At 37.1% G+C, this 22,180-nt stretch overlaps 1 protein-coding gene and 1 long non-coding RNA gene across 2 annotated transcripts; both read left to right on the top strand.

Annotated features, from left to right (window-relative positions):
• The first annotated feature begins 601 nt into the window (after positions 1 to 601).
• Positions 602 to 2,170, top strand: lratd2a (LRAT domain containing 2a). Its single transcript, XM_027133745.2, has one exon. The coding sequence runs from the start codon at positions 1,018 to 1,020 to the stop codon at positions 1,753 to 1,755; it is 738 nt and encodes a 245-aa protein (XP_026989546.1). The 5' UTR covers positions 602 to 1,017; the 3' UTR covers positions 1,756 to 2,170.
• A 1,864-nt stretch (positions 2,171 to 4,034) lies between these two features.
• Positions 4,035 to 14,074, top strand: LOC113634738. Its single transcript, XR_007143406.1, has 4 exons — positions 4,035 to 4,886; positions 6,629 to 7,049; positions 7,157 to 7,723; positions 13,495 to 14,074. It is a non-coding gene; the product is annotated as an uncharacterized LOC113634738 (long non-coding RNA).
• Positions 14,075 to 22,180: the final 8,106 nt, after the last annotated feature.

Genomic DNA, 22,180 nt, shown 5'->3' with positions numbered 1-22,180 from the left:
AATGTTTAACCAAATTCTGATTAAAAAATTGTTCATGCAAATGTCAGACTTCCATGCTTATTCTGAGGGTAAGTGAACTCTGCTTTTAACAGTACAGAGAACAGAGAGAAATCACAGTGGCCTATTTAGAATCAAAAGTTAGTGGAGCATAAAACCGTAGGCTAAACACCCCCACAATGCCCTCACTGATGGGACTAACAGGATAGGGACACAATTTTAATTAAGTGGCTAAGCTTGCCAGAAGCAATTCTATTAAATAAAAGAACATATTTGAGCGTTAAAGGGAAATTTTGCACTGAAACACAGTGTTTGCTATTAGCAAAATGTTGCTATTGTTGCTATTAATTGGTATTGCTTGTATTTGTTTATTTGTATAATGGATATTTATCGGGATAGTTTGATTTGGCTTATTTTAATATTTTGCTGGAAACATGGACTTCATCTCTGCTGTATGCGGTCAACAGGTATTTTGTAACAAATAGTCCTCTGTCTCTTTAAGCGAAACTCTCTCCCTCTCTCCCTCTCTCTCTCTCTCTCTCTCTCTGTGTGTGTGTGTGTTTGAGAGAGAGAGAGAGAGAGAGAGAGAGAGTGTGTGTGTGTGTGTGTGTGTGTGTGTACCAGACTGATACAGCCCACAATCTAGCACTGCTGCTGTGTTTATCATCCTGGAGCTAGAGGACAGAAACGTTTCTGTATCATTGCACTGGCTTGTTTAAGACCGACACAAGAGTTGTCCATTTCCGTGGAACTTTTTTGAAGGACTAAATGCAGATTTTCGGTATAAAATTCATACCGATCTCTAAACCATGATGACCGGATATCTAAAAGAATATGGGATATCTAAAAGATCTTGGGATAAAATTAACCCAAAAAGTTATTTATGGGGCGTTTGTATGCGCGTGTTTCGAATGAAATGTGGCTCGCGCATGTCGGTATTTGTGCGCGCGGTTAACAGGTGCAGCGCGCGCTCCTAGTGCTCACTTTCCCCGGTGTTACCGGACACCAGCTTTAGTGCTGATGGGCAACCACGTCGATAAACTCGCGCATCTCAGTTACGCCGAAGTCCCGACCGCGGAACCGAGCGGCACGGACGCCGAGGACGAAGGCGCGCGCATTGGCGTGTCCTACATCTTCTCCACGGACGACGACGACACGTCGGCGGATGACAGGACGGACGACAGGACGCCGCCACCGCACGAGCTCGAATGCGTTGTCTTTCACACTACCGCGTGCGTGTACGAGAGGCGCGCTCACGACTTGCGCGCGCACTCCGCCGAGACTCTGTTGACCAAGTTCGTGCCCGGGGACGTCGTGGAGTTCGTGGCCGTCGGCCAAAGTCCCCATTGGGCTGTCTACATCGGCGACTTCCAGGTAGTCCATCTGCACAGGGCGGAGGTGAAGTGCGGCTCCGTGATGGACGCAGGCCGCGGGAGACGCTGCCGGATCGTTAACCAGCTCTACAAGTACGAGCCGCTGAGCGCCGCCGCCGTGGTAAGAAACGCCACCGAGCACGTGGGAGTGAAGGAGCGCGAGCTGAGCTGGAGGAACTCGGAGTGCTTCGCCGCCTGGTGCAAGTTCGGCAGGAGGGAGTTTAAAGTGGGCGGAGAGCTGCGTATCGGAAAACAGCCGTACAAACTAAAGCTCCTGCTGGACGGTAAACAGGTCCAAGAGCTCGAGTTTCAGAGTCTGGACGACGCGGTGATGGAAAGGAGACGCAGGGACAGGGTTTTGAATGAGCCGGAGGGACAGAGCTGAACACAGGACCACGATTGTGCCCCTTGTATCGTATATTCATCAGTTTATAAACCGCATCACCTGTATGTTCCACATAGTCTTTGTTTCCACAGGTTCTCAGTCCTGCTGGAGGTAAATGATCAGCTGAGTAAATATATATCCATCCATTACTGCACATCATCTGTAATGTAAAGAACTCCAAAGAGCTGTGCTTGGTTTATGTTGAAGACACCGGGGATGATTTCTAACACTTTTTGGACAGCATTTACTAAACTTGTACTTGGACAACTTGTAAACATTTCTGGATACAGTTTGAAGTGCATTTGTTTTTATTTCATAGTGACGCTTCATGTGACTAACGGCCCAGATTCTGAACAGATGAGACACGTTTTAAATATGTTGTGGATAGAATAAATGCATACAGTACCTTCCTGTCTATTCCTTGTTAAACACTCTGTTGATTAAGTGAAAGTGTGTATAAATACTCCCCTTTCTGACCTAACAGCCTTGTCCAAAGTGTTTGGACTGATGTTTTGCATTAAGCTAAACCAATTACATGAGTACACATGATTGGGTGCTTCATCAGATGATATGCTACAGAAGCATAGAAGCAAAAATGTGTTGCTTTTTTTTAACGTGTTTATCGGCTCTGCTTTATCTACTCGGTTCAGTCCACCACAGCACTTTGCTGGTCTTCCAGATGACTAACTACAGCCAAAGGAGCAATATAAGTTTTCTGGCTGTGAGGGACGGCATACGCTTTCTCACCCTGGCGATCGTAGGAGCACTAGACAATGTATGCAGAAAACGGCAGAAAGCATTTTATTACACTGTATTACACTTAAGCAGCATGAAAAGACGCAGTCATTTGGCTATACAATTCTTGGAGGTTTTAGGGTTCCAGTTGGTGGAAATTCACAGGTGACCAAACTGGAGGAGACACACCACACACTACAGGAGTGGGTATGGGTGTGGGTGTGTGTGGTAGCTCAGTGGTTAAGGTGTTGGACTACTGATCGGAAGGTCATGGGTTCGAACTCCAGTTCCACCAAGCTGCGGCTGATGGGCCCCTGAGCAAGGCCCTTAACCCTCAATTGCTCAGTTGTATTTTTTTAAATAAAAATGTAAGTCACTCTGGATCAGGGTGTCTACTGAATGCCGTAAATGTAATGTAATGCATATAAAGCAGAAGGAATCTATAAATGTGGCAAAATGAAGTTTCTTCCAACTAATTATGGATCATTCCTAACGATATGTTATGACAAAAATATTTGTTAGCATGTCACAGGAATCAGTTACGAAAACAGTACAAGTGTGAAACTGAGCCTTTGGAACTAATGTGTAAGTTTTATTGTGATACAATAATCATGTCCAGAACAAAAGTCTCCTCTGTTTGTGAATTAAAGTTAAAAAATATATTCCATATTCTTTGTCAATTAGCACATTTTGCAGACAAGCAAAAAAAAAAATAGGCATAAATGGAAACAGATACATTTTTAAACTGTAGGAATTAATTAACTATGAGTTCATCTGATACCTGAAGTCTTATTTCAATAGCATAATTTTAACATCTTCAAACCTCAGCTTATTTTTTTTGTCATTTTCAGGTATCGGTTTCAAAAAATCATGTTTCAATAAATCTCATTAGTGATTCAGTGAATGTAAACAGAAAGGGTAACTGTTAGGAGGAGGAATAGGACCCCGAAAAACAGGATGTGTATCAGGACCGCAATAAACTTTAAATAAAACACTTTTGCTGTGTAATATTTTACATATTGCTGTAAAGCGATTGATCAGAGTGGCTTTAAATCTGTTTTTTATTTTCAAAACAGACCATTTTACATTTACATACATTTTTCATATTCCATTGTTTTGACTCACAGAAGGATTTTCTGAAAGTAGTCCTAAAGTTTCACAATTCCAAAATCTAATCAGTTCATCTGCAATGTTCAAATAATAATCCCATATGTATCCCACAAACTTTCAACCGCTCGTTCTTGAGATAAATTGAATTTGTTCTGTATCATATGAAATTGGGTCTTGAACTGAAATTGAATTTTATGGTTAAAAGAGAATGGAGTAAGTAAACTGTATGTCAACATCATTTTGATCTTTATGTTCTTTCAGCATGAAATTTCAGTTCTCAAGTTGTAGATATAATGAAATAATAATAATAATAATAATAATAATAATAATAATAATAATAATAATGCTCTATAATGAAATTCAGTTCCAGATGCTTTGATGCAAATTTGAAATAATTACATTCAAATTCAGATATTGCATTTAAATTCAAATTTCTTGTGAAATGGAATAAATGTACTGTCTAAGTTGATGGCAATCATTGTAATATACAGTATGTGAACATATTCTCAGAACCTTGCCCCAGTGACAAGAGAATATCGTGGGCACAGCACCTCGATGTTGTGAGAGTCTATGACTGAGACTAGGCTATTTATGACCTTAAGAAATAGGGTGTTTTGTTGTCCAAGTGTGACGACTCTAGATCTCAAAGCCTCTGTGGGTAAACACGGGTATGCAGGGGCAGAACGACGTAATTACAGCTGCCACCACCGGTGAGTAATAGCCATGCTCAAAGGCAACAAGGCACTCTTTGTGCGTCACTTTAGATCCGGCTCTAATGTCACCACAAAACAATTGCCCCCTAACGAGCGCTTCTTCAGCCAAATGGCGAGCGTGACTGGTGATCGGTGGCAGATTTGTGCTTGTGCAGTGTGTGTAGATTATCAGAACATGCTGGTGATATTGCTCTCGGCCTGAGGGATGGTGCAGGTGCCGCTTTGTTTCCTCTCACAATTGCACTCAGTTATTACTTTGTTCTGCCCTGTTATGACAGAGCCTAAGTGTGGAAAAAGCGTATTCATTGTCTAATAAAATCAACTAGCATACAGATTGATGTATTGAATCTGAAGCGTTTCCTCTTGTTTGGTCTGTGTGTATTTGCGCTGTCTGTTTCTCAGTGTTGAAAAATGAGCTTTGTGGTTACACCAGTGCAGTCTGGAATCCCTGTCTAGAGCAGTGAGTCAGTGGAAGTGAGTCTCAGAGCACACTGGCTGTCACTTTACTATTAGCACAGCTGCATGTTTCCTGTCACACTATGTTCGCTTAGCTCTGGAGAACTCAACCTGGGGGTAAGTGCACAACTATGGCATTTTTTTGGTCTTTAAAGCACATTATAGAACATACAGTATATTTTTCAGATTTGACTATATGTGAGCACACAGGGTAAATTAAGTAAAGGTATGTTTCACAATCTTATGCTGAGCTGCAGGTGAATTCACTGAAACATTCATGAACAATGTGATTGTGTAAAAATGAATGAATTGTGTGGGTATAAAGAAACAGTGAAAACAAAATTACACATTGAAATAAATGTATTACGTGGAAGAAAAGCATGTGGAAATGTGAAATATTAGACACGAATATAAAGAAATAACGTAAAAATTCTCATATACGGAAGTCACCTTCATTCAACTTAACTGAATGAATTAATTGTATGAGGTGGTGTAATGAAAATAAATGAATAATGTGGGGAAAATCACAAAGAAAAAATAAACTAATTCTGAAAAAAAAAAATTGAAAATACATTGATTATAACAAAAAATCTATTTAAAAATGTGAAAATGTATGAAATAATGTCTTTAATCCTTTGTGTAAATTTCACATTTATACGAATCATGTGAATATTGATTAGTGTGATTAGGTTCTTTTAGGGGTCATGATCCCGGCTTATGACTCAGTCTCCTGAACAGCGGCGTCTGGGACCCAGGGGGCCACTGGGGTGAGGCGGGTTCATTGAGCGTCCTTATCTTCGGTCTCTTTGGGAGTTCCGGTGGGAGGCAGAGATATTGGATTTTTATAATATTTAGCACTTGTCTTGACAGGAGGTGTGTCCCCAATGTATCTGCCATCAACTGGGAAACGGCTTATACTTCTGATTATTAGAAAGCTGTTACTGTTCCAATTGAGATTATACAAACCTTATGAAATTCATTTACTGGACATTAGTGGGCGTAGTGCATAGTGTGTAGTATGTCACTATTTAACTAACGCTATCTAGCAGGTTACACACTACGCCTCTCATAATGTGTCGTCTTAACTACATAAATTGAACCATGGGAATGATTTCTGTAGGACTGTTAAAACAATTAAGGAAAGTGAGAGTTATGAGATATCATGGGATGACCTTAGAGGAATAAAATACCAGTGGAGCAAACCAACAGTAAAGAATTGGCCTATAGAAGTTTGAAAATTAACTGTAAATTAAATTTCCCAGACTCCCTCAGTACAGATTTCTTTAAGGAACATTATTAAAATGTGTACAATAATATTTTATTTATTTATTAAAGCTATGGAAATTATTATTCCAGAACTTTCCACCAACACATTAGTTCCAAGCTGACATTAATTAGTGCCTACTTATTTTTGATTTCTTGAGGTTTGAAGTAATTACATTCAATTCAAGGGACCAGGTAAATAGGCTAATAACTATATAACTTTAATAACTCAATAATACATATATGAATGTGGAGGGTGGGTTGTAATTTCCACTGCTGTAGCTAAATTAAAAAAAAAAAAGCTTATGCTTCACAAATCCCACTTACTTTATATTACTTTCCTTTTGTTACATAGATATCTGCCTCAGAACTGCCCCTCAGGCTGTCTCATGATTGGAATATAAGGACAGTGACTATTTTAATATCTTTAGGATAACATTATGATGTCCATTAAATATTTGATATATTGTACACTATATGGCCAAAGGTTTGTGCATCTCGTATCATCACACCCATCCGTGGTTCTTCTCCAAACTGTTAGCACAAAGTTGGAATAATAATTATATAAAATGTTTTTGTATGTTGTAACTTTACAGTTTCACTTCACTGGAACTCAGAGGCCCAAACCTGTTCCAGCAGGATAATGCCACATACACAAAATGAGCTCCATGAAGAGACGGTTTGGCAAGGTTGGTAAAGGAACTTAAGTATCCTACACGGAGGTCTGAACTGGACTCACCCTCAGTGATGTACTGGAACACCGACTGCACCCAGTCCCTCTCACTAAACAGTGTCTGATCTCATTAATGCTCTTTTAGCTGAACGGAAACTAAACTCCACAGCTAAGCTCGAACTCCTATTGGAAATCCTTCATAGAAGAATGGAGGATATTCTAACAGAAAGTGGGGACTATATCCGGAATGCAGCTTTCATCATGGCAAGTGCATAATGGTTTGCTGTTCAGAGGTCAACAAACCTTTGGTCATATAGTTTACATCTTATTATCAGCACAGACCGGTAAGACTTAAATAAAAAATGTTCAGAAATAACCTGTTTTGCCAACTGTTGCCTGTGTTGAAATATGATGGAAATTTTGTCCCACTCATCTCATTATTTTATACCAGTGTTTCCTGATCCAGTCCTCAGGGACCTAAAGACTGTCTCTGCTGCAGCTCCCAACACGGCTGAAGCAAACAAACAAGAACACTGAAAACCTGGTCCAGGTCAGGCCTAGACTTAATACTGTGTAAAAATGTAATCACTGAGGAGTATGCTGATTTTTTTTACCCTGCAGCTGAGTGTGTTAATCTGTGTTAACAATATACAAGCATTACTTTGGCTTTATCTAAAAAAGATTACAAATCTTAACTTAAAAAATCTTACTTCTTACTTCCTGATCAGAGTATATGGATAAATAAAGTTTATTAAAATTAATATATACATACATTTTTCCTTGAAAGATCATGAGATCACTTTAAAAATATCGTATTTTTTTGTATGTACCAAATATTGCTTAAAAGAACCTTTTATTCAGGAATCTTCCATTAAAGATTTGTAAGAAATGTATTTTAGCTCCAGGACATTCATTCAACCCAGACACCTGAATGAATTTGTATTCACATGATCAAGTCACATGTTCAACAGGAAGTTGCATCATCCAAATTTTCCTGAAAAACATTAGAACATTAGAAGTAAGTTCTTTCATTCTTTTCCATTCAACAATTCTGTGATATTCACCTAAGAGTTTACTTTGAATGAACGCTGATAACCAAATTCTAGCTTGTCAACTTAAATATACACTTGTTAATCATTAGAGTGGCATCCATTAGCATGGATGTTGTTTATTGGCTAATTGCTAATTCTTTGTTAAGTCAGAAACTCAACAGTGATTACAAGAACCTGCTATTATAACAGCTATTATAAGAAATGTTTGTTAATGAATGATACTGTTCTAAATATTTCTGCATGATCAAAAATACTGCACTAAGGTCCATGTCCATGTCCAAAGAATCTGGAGAATAAAAGCGAGGATATCATCCAAGATATTAATTTATTATGATCACAAAGACAGCCTGGGTACTATATATTCCAAACATAAATGTCAATTTTTATACTGATGTTTGTGTGTGAAGGACACACCTGACAAAATAAAGATAATACTCAAGGCTAACACAAGGGGAACAGGGCTAAAAAAATAAGAGCAAGAGCAACAGCAAGGGCCAAATCAGTGTGACTTAGTACAATATGTATGCAAAAGTCATATTTAGTCCCCCAGTAAAGTTTTGAAATCATGGAGTCACCAAAATATTATGGACTTTGCTAGCATTTCAGCACCATTATTAATAGCATAGACTTTACTTTATAAGAGGAAAGAAATAAACACTCATTAAAAGCTTTAATCTATCTTACTGTCATTAGGTAGTATAAGAGCTAGTCATTATTTTGGGTGGTTAATTAGTTTTCATTTGCATAAACAGATCATAACACATTCTTTTCTGACATCTGGCTGCTGTCCTGCCTTAGTTCCTCTACAGGTGCCAGACCTCTTTTCCTGCTCCGGCTGTGTGGCTGTCGTATGAAAAAAAAAACCCACCTAATCTTTTCCCCTGCTTTTCAATGGACATGACTGGATATGTATCTTTTAGGTTAAGCTGAAAGCAGACATGATGTAGCCAATGTCATTTATTTTATAGTCTCTCAGTCTATAATATTAATGATGAATCCGGTTGGCTCACAAAATGGCTTCAGTTTTCCTTTGAACACCCAGTACTTCATTCAAAAGAAGAATGCCTGCTGTAACTTCTTTATAATATGGAAAGTGTTCTTTATCTGTAACATGAAAGCTATTGTTGAGAAGCAGCAACACTGGGCACAAAACGTAAGAGATATTTTTCCTAAAAGGCGTATATTTATACAGAATGACTGAATATCCCTGAACCGTGTCCGAGCCATTAAAGACTACAAAAGAGCACTGGCGTGTGTAGATAAGCCACTAATCAAGATAAGCCACTAGCGTTGACATTTAAAGTTTGTTGAACAGAATTGCTGATAGTGTTTGGAAAAGAAAAACAGAAGTCTCGGGTAAGGTTATGTGCTAGTAACTGGAAGATTGAGTTCAAATCAAGTCCTTTATCCTTTATGCTTGGTTGCTTTACTTGTAAGTAGCTTTGGATAAAAAATGCCTACCACATAACTGGCTGAAATGTAAATGTACCGGTGACAACACATTTCCTGACCTCCTGCTTCATTTGCATTCTTCACATTTTCAGCTGCAATGCACTTGTACCAGCATATTTTTGATCACTCTAAGCTTTAGTGCCTGCCAGGTCAGTCACAGCAATGAAAATTCCAGCTTTGAGAGGACTGATTACAATGCTGGGTAAAAGCAATAATAAATACAATGGAAATTCACTGCGTGGGGTGCCAGCAGGATGAAAGCCTTATTCTAACTTGATTACCTCAGGGTGAGGACTTGTAAACCAACTGTGACATGCAGGGATATACAAGTGCTGGAGAATACTGAGGTGACAACCGAAGTCAAGTTTGGGGGGTTTATAAGTAGCAAGCAATCAGTCGCCTTCTAACATTTATCTAAACAACAGTGCTGGCTTGTGAGGTACCTACAGTACCAGAGTGAATTAGACAGAAAATCATTTTTTCAATGTCGCTCACTACACTTCTCAGATATTATGCACGCCTGAAAAATAATGTAACTTCCTTCACATTATTTTTGTCAATTAAATTTTTTTTTTTATTTTATTTTTTTTTAGATTTTTGCAAGTGTGTCATGGAGGTGTAGCATTGCTGGCTCACAGCTCCATTCTTCATGAGCCTGTGTCTTTGGGATTCTTCTGGGCAGGTTTCCTCCTACCGCTCAAAAACATGCTGATCTAGCGAGAGATCTAGCAATAGAAGGCTAAAGAGTGCAAGCTAAACTAGCTATTGAAACCTAGTGAAAATAAGCTGACATTGCAAGAGAAAGGTGACATAGTGTGAGAGAAGTAACCTAGTAAATAAAACCTATATAGTGAGAAAATATAAGGAATTAAATATATGACCTAGAGGGTGAGAGCTGATGGTAGAAGACGGGTAAGCTTGAGATTAAAATGGACTTAGTTAGCAAAAGCTAACCTCACACAATATAACTAACCTAGCAAGAGAAGGCTAATCTAGCAATTGAAAGGTGAGAGAAAATTAACTGTGAATTTTACTAACTTGACCTAGTGAGGGAAAGCTAAGCAATCCTGAACCAAACAAACTCGGTAAAGAATAAAATAATGAAAATTATTTTAATGCTACTGTAGCAGACTATCTATTTAATACTTGCACTATTCATTTATTTAATGTTGTCTCTAATTTTTACTATTTATATTTTTGTTTATGTGGTCACATTTAAGGGCTATTTTGAGCCCTACAGTATATAACACTTTTATATAGAAGCTGTCACTAAAGTGCTCCTTAACTATGTTGTCAACATCAAACTTAATGACCTAGCTTTCATAGATACGTATTGGATTGCTGTAAGTCTTAAAATGCACCTGATGTACAGTATGTGCTACATTCAATCAAAACAGAGGAAGGGATGAGAGTTTTATTTAAAGCTAACTGGGTAAGTGTTTTTGTATCCATGTGTGAGTGTGGCCAAGCAGCACAGCAAGTGCAGTCATGCAGAGTGCAGACACATAAAAGAGCAGAGGAGAGCTTGAGCACAACGATAATCATGTGAGCAGAGAAGTGTGCACTCTGCATGATAATACTATGAGAGATCATATTCATATATGCAAGCATGCATGGAGTTACAACAGAATGCCAACAAATCTGTAATGTAGAACATATCTATCTATCTATCTATCTATCTATCTATCTATCTATCTATCTATCTATCTATCTATCTATCTATCTATCTATCTGTCTGTCTGTCTGTCTGTCTGTCTGTCTGTCTGTCTGTCTGTCTGTCTGTCTGTCTGTCTGTCTGTCTGTCTGTCTGTCTGTCATGAAAGATAAGCACTAATAGTGAGAGAAGTGAGAGAAGGTACTGCTGTAGGTATATTTTTTGGGTAAATACTCCAGCAAATGTATACACAATCCAAGAACCTGAGCCTTGTTTACTGTTTGTATAGAGTATCACGTTATCACCATGTCAGCATGGGTTTTCATCAGCTTTCATCTCACCTCTCAAAAACATGCTAGTAGGAGGATTGGCTACTCTAAATTGCCCCTAGGTGTGTGTGTGTGTGTGTGTGTGTGTGTGTGTGTGTGTGTGTGTGTGTGTGTGTGTGTGTGTGTGTGTGTGTGTGTGTGTGTGTGTGTGTGTGTGTGTGTGTGAGAGAGAGAGAGAGAGAGAGAGAGACAGAGACAGAGACAGAGACAGAGAGAAAATGATAGAGAGAAATTGATGCCATGTGATGGGCTGCTTTACTGCTTTATATGCAGTGTTCCTAGAATAGGCACCAGATCAACTACAAACCTGACTAGAATAAAGTGCTTACTAAAAAAATTAATGCTAAAAAAACCTAACTGTTACAAAAATATGTATTCAATGCTTGAGGCTCTGTCAATATCTCTAACTTCACTATTAATGCACTTCTAATTTGTTATTGGAATCCTGGATATTATGAAACAAATGTTTGCAGCTGTGATAAAGCTTTATTAATGACTTGTCTTGTGGCAGGTCCACAACATCGAACCTAACTACAAAATCAGCTAAATGATTAAAACATTCAGCACCATGTTATTCTAAAATAATTACAACATTGATTGATTGCCATTGATTATTTTTCCATAACAGCACACTCCTTTGTGTTTTATTACCCATTTCACTCTTTTACAATATTACCAGGATAATAAAAAAGAAACACATAAATTTAACTTCAAGGATTGAAAGTTCGATGTAAAAGAGTAACAAGTGTTAGTAGGAAATATTGAACATGAATTGAAAGACAGATTGAACATTAGTTTCAGATTTAGACATGAAGATGAAATGAACATGAATAAATCAGCCATTCCTAATATACTACACTGGCACTGGAACAGCCAGATCTTTCCTATTTTTTCCCCCCCATCTTCATATTATTCAGGCAGTCATGTTAGAATTCAGTGTATTGCATTTTGGACCTCCTGCAGTCCAGTTTCCCCCTGAGAACCAGAGCTCGACTCAAACGCAGGAGCAGCGCTGTTGAATACCAAGCACTGAATCATATTGGTTCCAATTATACCAAACAAAAATCACTGCCTCCCTGCAAAACCTAGCCCATTGTGTTCACTACAGGCACCACAAGGAAGACTTTCACTCCAGCAAGTCACTCCAGCATTGGATGAGATGAATGATTTATTTGTGAAGTTTCGACATTGCCCAGCAGTGAATGCCTCAGGTGAATTTTGAGTCATGAGTACTTGAAGCTTCAATCCCAAGGTCAAATCCTCACTGGGCAGAATATTCCTAGTTGTGCTTAGTGCTCTAAGCGGCTGTTCATGGTGGGAAAGCTTTGTAACTCAAGGTCCAATAACAGTCGATAGCAAAAGCATGATTTCAGATTTTACCGAAAAATATATCATTTAAAAATGTAACATAACACGATAGGAGTCTTGTATATTACTATTATTTTGATAGATTCATTATTTTAGCAGAATTATCACATTAGTCACTGTGACAAAAAAAAATTGAATTATTTTGCATTTTATTTGTATTATATTTTCTCTAAAGTATCCCTGGAATATAGGTTAATATAGGTTTTATATATATATATATAATAAAAAGGGCATAATTGTAAGGATAAGCAAACTAAGCACTTAAATATAACACTTCCAGCTCACTTTGTGGTGCTCATAATTGTTTAAGATAAAAATAAAGAAATAGATAAAAATGAAAAATGAAAGTAATAAATAAAAAAATAAAAATACTGAATACAGAAATACTGCAATCAGTATCGAACTGTCACTGGCCCTGGAATTAATGTTGTTTCCAGCACAAGCCAGAATAATCATTTCACATTGAGCATGGAACAAATGATTTATCTTGATTTCAAAATGTGCCATTTTAACAGGAGTGTGTAGACTTTTTACATTCATTGTACATCAGAGGACTGAATAGTGATGTGCACAATTCACATTCATTTATGAAATCCTCTTCATTTTCACTCAAATACTCTGAAGAGAAGTGTGAGGTGATATTAATGTTCATAAGAAATTCACATTAATAATAAAAATCTTCACTCTGGTCCGTTAGCATTCCTATGAATTCCACATGAGGTGGATTTATCATTCCAGTCTTTGTTGTTGGTATTTGAAACACAAATTTTGCGTGTTTCTATTTCTGTGACCGAGTAGCATTGATGGGTACTGTATTTTAGCTTGCCTGCTGTGGTCTCTGCTAGCAATGCAGCATTCCATACATTATTCTGCAGAATGTCACACGACCTAGATGAAAGAAAAAAAAAGTAATCCTTGTTTTTGTGCATCACAGAGCCTTTTATATTGATGGCTTCTGAAAGCCAGAGAGATGCGACGGACCTACTCAAAGCTGTGTAGCTGTTTGAAATCCTGTGGTCAGCCAGGGGGGAAATGACCTTCATCCAGTACAGGTGAAGGGCACTGTGGGAGACTGGTGTTGGTCAGACATAAGTGAACACCTGCTGTTTACTTCAGCTGAAAGCCAGCATGTGTTGTGCGCAAAAACTAGAATAATGCTTTGAATTTTGCTCAGCAGTCAGGAAGAATATTTTGTTGTATTGTATTTCCTATACATGTAAGAAATTATATATGATATTTACTAAACATGATGTTACTGTGAAAATCTAAAAATAATGCCACTGTTGACTCGTGCTTTGGGTGACAAACTTTTTATCCATATTTGACTTTTTCAGTAAATTAAATTTTAATTATTGTTGTAATGTGGCCCTTGTTTGCATGTATCAACCAATACTGTTGATGCACATCAAGTCTTTCTTTCTTTCTTTCTCTCTTTCTTTCTTTCTTTCTTCCTTTCTTTCTTTTTTCTACTTCTTATAAGAAACTACATTATCTATATATATACTGTAATTTCATGTTACATGTTAGCATGTTTCATGCTAGTTAGCTGGCAGATTAGCCAAGCAAGCTAACTAGCTACTGTACATATACACTCCAATGATCTCTGTCAAGCTTTATTTTCCTGCTTGATTGCCCTTATACACACTTAATGAGAGGTTGTGTATGATGAGATGAAACCATGGTTCTATTTTTTTTATTTTCCAAATACTAATTGGGAGTTTTGACTGGGGAGGTGAAAAGATTTCTATTGACTCTGTATTTGATCCTGTGGTCTGAAGTGAAGAGTATCATATATATATATATATATATATATATATATATATATATATATATATATATATATATATATATATATACATAAAGAATATGAAAGGACTTTAAATGTCCAAGAATCCTCTACTGTACATGTATGTTAGATGCAACAGAAAGATGCTCAGTGCTAGTGGAGTCTTCAAATTTCAGTTATTTTAGTTAAGTTTGAACCTTATGGGAAATTTTAAAGAGATACTCGGCCTAAAGCCACCAAAGTTAAAATGCCCTATAAATATAATCACAGTCCTACAACAAAGGTCTAATAATCAGGTGGTGATGATCTGAACCCAGGCATTTTGAAAAAAGCAGTGGTGAAGTAATTAAATGGCTCTCACTCGGAGTGAATGTGCCCATGCATACACTTCTCTCCCTTTATCTGACCTGTGCACAATCAAACCACATTCATTCTCTCTGTGTGGTGCATTCACTTCCTGCCTCATTTAATTCCTCCAGTCGCGCACATTTCAAACACCATCTAACATTTAATACAGTACCACTAGCTTAGTCACAGAATGATGGAAGAGAGAGACAAATACAGAGAGAGCTACTGTACATCATGCACCAAGCCGCTAAAGTAGTGTTGTTTAAGGTTGTGACTGAGTAGTGGTTTATGCTGAATTAACATATTATGTGAAGTTCAGATAGAGCAAACTACTCTATGAACAAAAAGCATATATTTAGAACATATGCAAATCTTTACATGGCGAATGTAACTTCAATTACACGAGAGTTTAATTTTCATTCATTCATTTATTCATTCATTTTCTACCGCTTATCCGAACGTCTCGGGTCACGGGGAGCCTGTGCCAGGCGTCATCGGGCATCAAGGCAGGATCATCGGGCATCAAGGACATCTCAGGCGTCATCGGGCATCAAGGCAGGATACACCCTGGATGGAATGCCAACCCATCGCAGGGCACACACACACTCTCATTCACTCACACACACACACACTAGGGACAATTTTCCAGAGATGCCAATCAACCTACCATGCATGTCTTTGGACCGGGGGAGGAAACTGGAGTACCCGGAGGAAACCCCCGAGGCATGGGGAGAACATGCAAACTCCGCATCCCATTCACATTATGCACATTATCTGTGTAGAGATCATGACTCACATCATCAGAGCTTTCTGGAGTAGAAACATCTTAGACACTGTTTTTAGGAAACATGCACAAAGACAACAAAAATTTTAGGAATAGAAAATATGGACCAAAGAAGTAGTAGTAAGTCATTTTTTTTATACTTTTTTTGGTTGTCAAATGGAATACACAGTAACATAAAAGCAAAAAAAAAAAAAAAGAAAGATGTGTAAATGATGTATAAAGGAGAAGATGACAAGAAATAAAAATAAACAGGAGTCTAATATATTGTCAGAATTTTCAGTATTTATTGTGTCCAATTCTCTGCCAGACCACCAGAGGGCACCTTCCTATGTGTATTTATATTCCATCCTCAGGTGTTGCACTGGGTTGTGTTTGTGTACACGTGTGCTGCTTTTTCACAATCAGCTACCCTTTATAGGTTCTTTGTTCCCTCTCCTTAGCTGCTTAGCATTTGTTATTGTGCATAATCAGTTTTGAATTTGTGTTAGTCTAATAATTCTTGTCCTGCCTTTGTTTAGTTTGTATTTTGTTTAACAAAGATTTCCTGCATTTGCTACACTATTTATTTATGAATATTCTTAATGCACTTAATAATTTGTAATTTGTTGAAAAACCCTTAAGCATTGAAAATCTGGTTTAATTCTTAGAATGACTTCTAATTTTACAGCGGCTCTGAAAATAGCACTTGATCCAGCACATCCTATTATATTGGTTTTATTTTAATATAAGATGTTAGCCAATTTCGCACATTATTAAGTTTGTAAAATGTGTTCATACATAGCTTGAAGGATAAGATGACCAATCGCTCATCTGTTCATCAGCACACAGTTGGTCATAATGTTCTCAAGGTAAACAGTGTCTATGGTTAAAATGTCCTTTGTTAAACAAACAAGCAAACTTATCTTGCAATATATGCAGGGACCATATATTTATGCATTTATGCATGTAACAAACATTATGTGATTTCTTATACATTTACTGTACTTGGCAGACACACTTATCCAGAGCAAATGATATTTTATCTCATTTTTTATGCTCAGGGGCCCAGTAGTGGCAGCTACTGATCTGGGATTTGGGATTTGAACCCACAACCTTATAATTGGTAGTCCAATACCATAACAAGTAGGCTACCACATCCCAGAACATATTATATTCTGTGATCATCATGTCTAATCTCAGACGTACCAGTTGTTTAAATCGGGACATTTATTTAATCAAGAGGAAAATCATGTTATCAAACAGAAAGAAAAAAAGTTACACTATGTTGGCACCTCTGTTTACAATAAAAATATTAAATATGCAACAGTCTAGACTTAGTGGAAGGTGCTGTTCTGGTAAAAGCTCTTTGTGGCTTGATTAAAATTACAATTCAACATCATACAAAGGTCTAATTATGCCAGTGATGATTAGGACTTTGGCACATGACTTAAAAGCAGGTCCACTAATACCACAGTAGGGGACCGTGAATTCACTTGGGAGTTGTGATTAGTTGTGTATGTTTATTGACTTACTTATGAAACAAGATGTTAACTTGTTAGAGGGATTAAATTCCACATCAGCCAATGGCTCTCAAGGTAATTCTTTGATTATTTATAGTTGAATGCAGTTGAACACTGTAAGCACTTCATCATAAAATCTATAAACACACCATGATGATTCTCTCTTAAACTTCATATGAAAACAAAAAATTGAATAAATGGTCTTGTTACTGACAAACCACAAAAGAGTCCTAAAGACTTGTGTTGAGCTTTACCCCATACTGGAGGCTCCATTTATAAATGCTAAATAATTAATTCCCAGGACAGAATCAATCACAAGTCAACTGTGCTGGTTTGCTTCTGACCAGATCACTTCTTTTTTTGTTGTTGACCAGATCACTTGCTTCTGACCAGATCACTTTTTCCTGACCAGATCACTTTTTCCCTGGCCAGATCACTTTTTCCCTGGCCAGATCACGTTTTCCCTGGCCAGATCACTTGCTTCTGACCAGATCACTTTTTTCCTGGCCAGATCACTTTTTTCCTGACCAGATCAATTGCTTCTGACCAGATCACTTTTTTCCTGACCAGATCACTTTTTTCCTGACCAGATCACTTGCTACTGACCAGATCACTTTTTTCTGACCAGATCTCTTGCTTCTGACCAGATCACTTTTTCTGACCAGATCACTTTTTTCCTGACCAGATCACTTTTTTCCTGACCAGATCACTTGCTTCTGACCAGATCACATTTTTTCTGACCAGATCACTTGTTTTTATATAAAGTCTTATCAGGTTGAACATCATTATAAAGTTTTATGTATTTATTATCCTGACCCTTTTGATAATATCCTGAATGGCTCATCATGAGCTGGTGCTGGTGTCAGATGTGTTAATTTGCAGGAAAACGTGAATCTTTACAAGGCAGTGGTTTCCCAGGACTGGGCCTGAGTTTCCCTGGTGACCTTTCACATATTTTTGTCAAATTGCTTAAATAATATATTGTAGCCTTGAGTCAGTGATGATTATATGCTCTGAGACAGAATAAATGGTTAGCTGCTTTATTTTTTTATTAGGCCACTTGCTCTTACAGCCTATTAGATAAGCATGGCAAGTACAAACAACACTATCAACAGATGCACACACACACAGGGGAAGTCAGACAGGTGGAGAAACAAGACTCAGAAGCTCAGGAGAATAACATGTAATTAGCTTGCACTGGTAGCTCAGAATATTAGCAAAGATTTAGAAGCAAACGTTAATGAGTAAATTACGTATTATTTATCTTCAAGCTTGTAGTTGGAAGGATTAGCCTTTCTGTTGCTTTGGGGTTTATTACAGCAGGTCGACTTGACACTGTACACACTATGTTTTTTTATGACCATTCATGTCAAACATGTTTGGGTCAGGAATCGAGACACCACACATTTTTCTTCCTGCTAACAGTTTACAACAGCTATTGTTACTCACACAGCAGATCACACATTTGCATTAGCGCTAAAGCTGCTTATTTATTAAGAATCAGATCTGGTAGCTCAGGCCTGCAGTTTGGCACCAGAGATATTACATCATTACTCTGGTAAATATCTTGTCTCTTGTGTGAACTGCCTTTGTGTTCATCATTAATCTCTATGTTTTTTTTGTTAATGCTGTGTAATAAATGTTAGAAGTCTTTGCTCACTTCTACTTTTAGTGTCTAAACATTATTTCTCAGCACTGTTTGTGAGAAAGTTTCCGCTAAAGTGTATTCCAGTGCACATGAAGCTGTTTTCTTTAGCTTGGAATGAACTCTACTCGGAAATATGGTTATTGATAAAAAATCGAATTATGTAATAAATGAAAATTGTATCATGGTACAGGGAATGGTGATAGAATTCAGGCAGTTGGGTCATATCAAAACATTATATTGCTGCAAAACTACATTCTTTCTGCTTCTTTTAAATTTTTACCTCATACAGAAATTAAATAATTGAAGGTATTCAGATGTTTTCAAAACCATTTCAAAATAAAATCTGACTACTGCTTAGTGTCATTACTGTAGAGCACATTGTGATTTTGCAGCAATTTAAGATTTGCGAAAATGCAAAAACTCATTTGGAGACTATGAAATTTATACTGTGAAAAATATATTTTCACACTAGATTCAATGTTCTTCAGACTAAGCTGCAAAACCGTGGTGTGGCTGCAGGTTAATTGGTTTCATTACAGCCAAATAGGATGCACACTTGATAGTTGATTGGAAACTGACTTAAACATGTGAAATCAGGTGTCGCTCCTACTTGGTTGGAATGAAAGTCTGCAGTCACACCAGGTTCACCTCAGCAATTTGCTTGTATTTCGCTCTGTCCATATTTTCCAGTTCTTCCTGACAAAAACCAAATCTTGATCATGATGCTACCACCACCACCACACATGACCAAACAAATGGTGTTGTATTCAATCTGTACCAAATATAACATACTTTTTAAAGCAGTTTTTAGATAATTCTGAGGGGGTGTATATAACTTACAACACTTAAATTTCTGTAAATTCACTTAAAGATTAGTACTAAAATCTCCAGGATCCCTGGTTTGATCCTCATCTTAGGTTAAACATCTGTGTGGAACATTTCCCTGTGTCCATCTCAGTTTCCCCAGATGTTGACACACCAAACTGCTGTAGGCTATGAAAAAAGTCTGGCACAAAGATATACAGAATTTTCATGGTTATATTTATTGTTTTTATATATGAACTCATGTATAAAAACAATAAATTTGAGCATGAAAATTCTGTATATATTTGCGCCAGACTTTTTTCATAGCCTACAGCAGTTTTTGCAGCTGGCTCCTTATCTGTCTAACATGACATTTGCAGAAAGCCAAGGCAGAAAATAAAACATTTCTATTTCTTTTTGGGAACTATTTATGTTTTCTTAAAGCCATGATATCTGATTTTATTATATGCAGAGAAACCCAATTTTGAAAGTTTGCCAGATTTCAGCCACAGTGACATTTAACAGCTTTTTCCCAGACTACATTACTTAAGCTCTAGGATATTTTCCTGGTCCATTTAGGACAGTGAATTATAATGACTGGATAAATACCGTATACTCACTGTCCACTTTAATAGGAAGACCTGTACATCTGGTCATTGATGTTATCCAATCAGGCAGCAGTGCAGCTTATAGAATCATACATATATATAATTTATCTTTGTCGGGTTGAAATCGTTATTTATTCGTTTATTTCACTCACTCACTCACTCATTTTCTACCGTTTATCCGAACTACCTCGGGTCACGGGGAGCCTGTGCCTATCTCAGGCGTTATCGGGCATCTAACTTTATTTCAGTTCACTTAAATTTATTTGTATAGCATTTTTAACAATTGACGTTTGCATTGAAACTATCCCTTAAAGTGTCTGGCGAGTTTATATATATATATATAATTTATACAAATTACTTTCCATTAAGATTAATTTGAGTTTAGCAAATGCCACAGCATTTGCTATAGTAAGATATAGATGTAGAATAAAAAAAAACAGAAGAACCTAGAAGGAACAGCGATGGATATGGATGAATTAGCAAAAGCTGATAATGTATGACAAAGACTTAGATTTAAGCAAACAAATTTTAAACAAAAATTTCTTGACTGTCCCTTCATATGGCCATTTACACAAAAAATAGAAAAACAGGCTTATATTTAATTTCCTCTCCTGAGTAAGCTTTACTGTACATCTCCCCAGATTGACCTGGGCCTCAGGTTACTGTCTGTGTGAAGTTTTAACATCTCATATCCATCTGTGTTCTACTCAGGTCAGTGTGGACTACATCCTGCTTGTTCAGTTTCTGTTCCTCCGACTCAAAACAAATCAGTAGTTAAATTGTCTACTCTAGGCCCTTTATGTGTGAATGTACATATATACATTTTGTCCCACTGTGGTTGTGTAACTTCCACATGCCCAGTAGTCTCTGGATCCACCACCTTGCCAGGTTTATAGTGGTTACTGAAGATGTATGAGTTACAGTAGCATTTATAACACAATTTATTTTGCCCATGTAAAGCGGTGTCTCTTTAATGTCCAGGGACTTAGGATATAGCAAAAAAAAAAAAAAAAACAGGTAAAAAAGTTGAAAAGGAGGTCACATCATATGTCGGTGAACTCAATTGTAAACCCTTTCAAATAACCCACGGCATACAGATTTGCTATTTTGGAAATTTTCTCTGAAACCTTTCTGTAATTGTAGACGACTAATGCTGTAGGGCATCGTTCTCGATTATAATAAGCTGTTATTTATCAGACTTGAAGTTTTTCTTTTATTACATTGCTAAGACACTGACATTATAAATCCTGAGTCCTAGTAATAGGATGTTGGTTGAGGTCATCAGTACATCCACAGTGTAGCAATATTTTTCCTCATCCTGGCTACAAACCAGATGCCCCAGATGTTGATTATCTCAATGTAATTTAAAATACCTGCAAAATCTGAAAGATAAATAGTGAATGTATGAGCTTTTTGTTCTATTTCTCTCCCAGTAGGAAGTGTACAATGGATATAAAATAACTTAACAGCCTTGTTAAATGGCAGGTTTTGTAATATATAAAACCCTAAACTTTAGATACATTTTTGGCACACTCCATGTAGAATAGCAACATTTAAAATGAACTAGAAAACAATAAAAGAAACTTTTTAGGGTGGAAAAATGGAAAAACAACCTGTTTATGTGCACAAGGTTTTATAATTAGGAGGTGTGGCTGTTTTCAGAATCAACCAATCACATTCAGTCAAATGTTTAACGCGATTAACAAATAGCTGACAAGTTAATTATTCTGATGTACCCGAAAAAAGTTCTTTCTTTTACTCTTATCTATTTTATATATTATGTGTATTTATTTATTTAATTTATTAATTTATTTATTATCTTGATTGCTGAAGCTTTGCAAACATTTTTTAAAAGACGTATTACTGTAAACAGGAATTTATTACTTCCTGATAACAGATTCCTGTTGCAGATAATAAAACAGGAACCTTGGTGATTCACATAAACAAGGGAATGTTTTTGTCTGACTCATGAGTTATGTATTGTCACTGATTGTGTAACTTAGTAAATCTTGTGATAGACTGCTTTATAGCCAGTGTTCCCAGGAAAGACTCTGATGAGTAGTCACTAAAAACCTAAAGAATGAATAACGGTAGAAACAAAATAGATAGATGTTGCAGTTCCTTTAACGTCCACATGGCTGTG

Source organism: Tachysurus fulvidraco, chromosome 7 (assembly GCF_022655615.1).
Source record: "Tachysurus fulvidraco isolate hzauxx_2018 chromosome 7, HZAU_PFXX_2.0, whole genome shotgun sequence".
In the NCBI taxonomy this organism is placed as follows: domain Eukaryota; kingdom Metazoa; phylum Chordata; class Actinopteri; order Siluriformes; family Bagridae; genus Tachysurus; species Tachysurus fulvidraco.
Note: the sequence above shows the minus strand (reverse complement) of the source record. Positions and strands in the feature narration are given on the sequence as shown.

Excerpts from the sequence above, each read along its gene's own strand:
- lratd2a (XM_027133745.2), top strand. The coding sequence starts at position 1,018 with ATGGGCAACCACGTCGATAAACTCGCGCATCTCAGTTACGCCGAAGTC.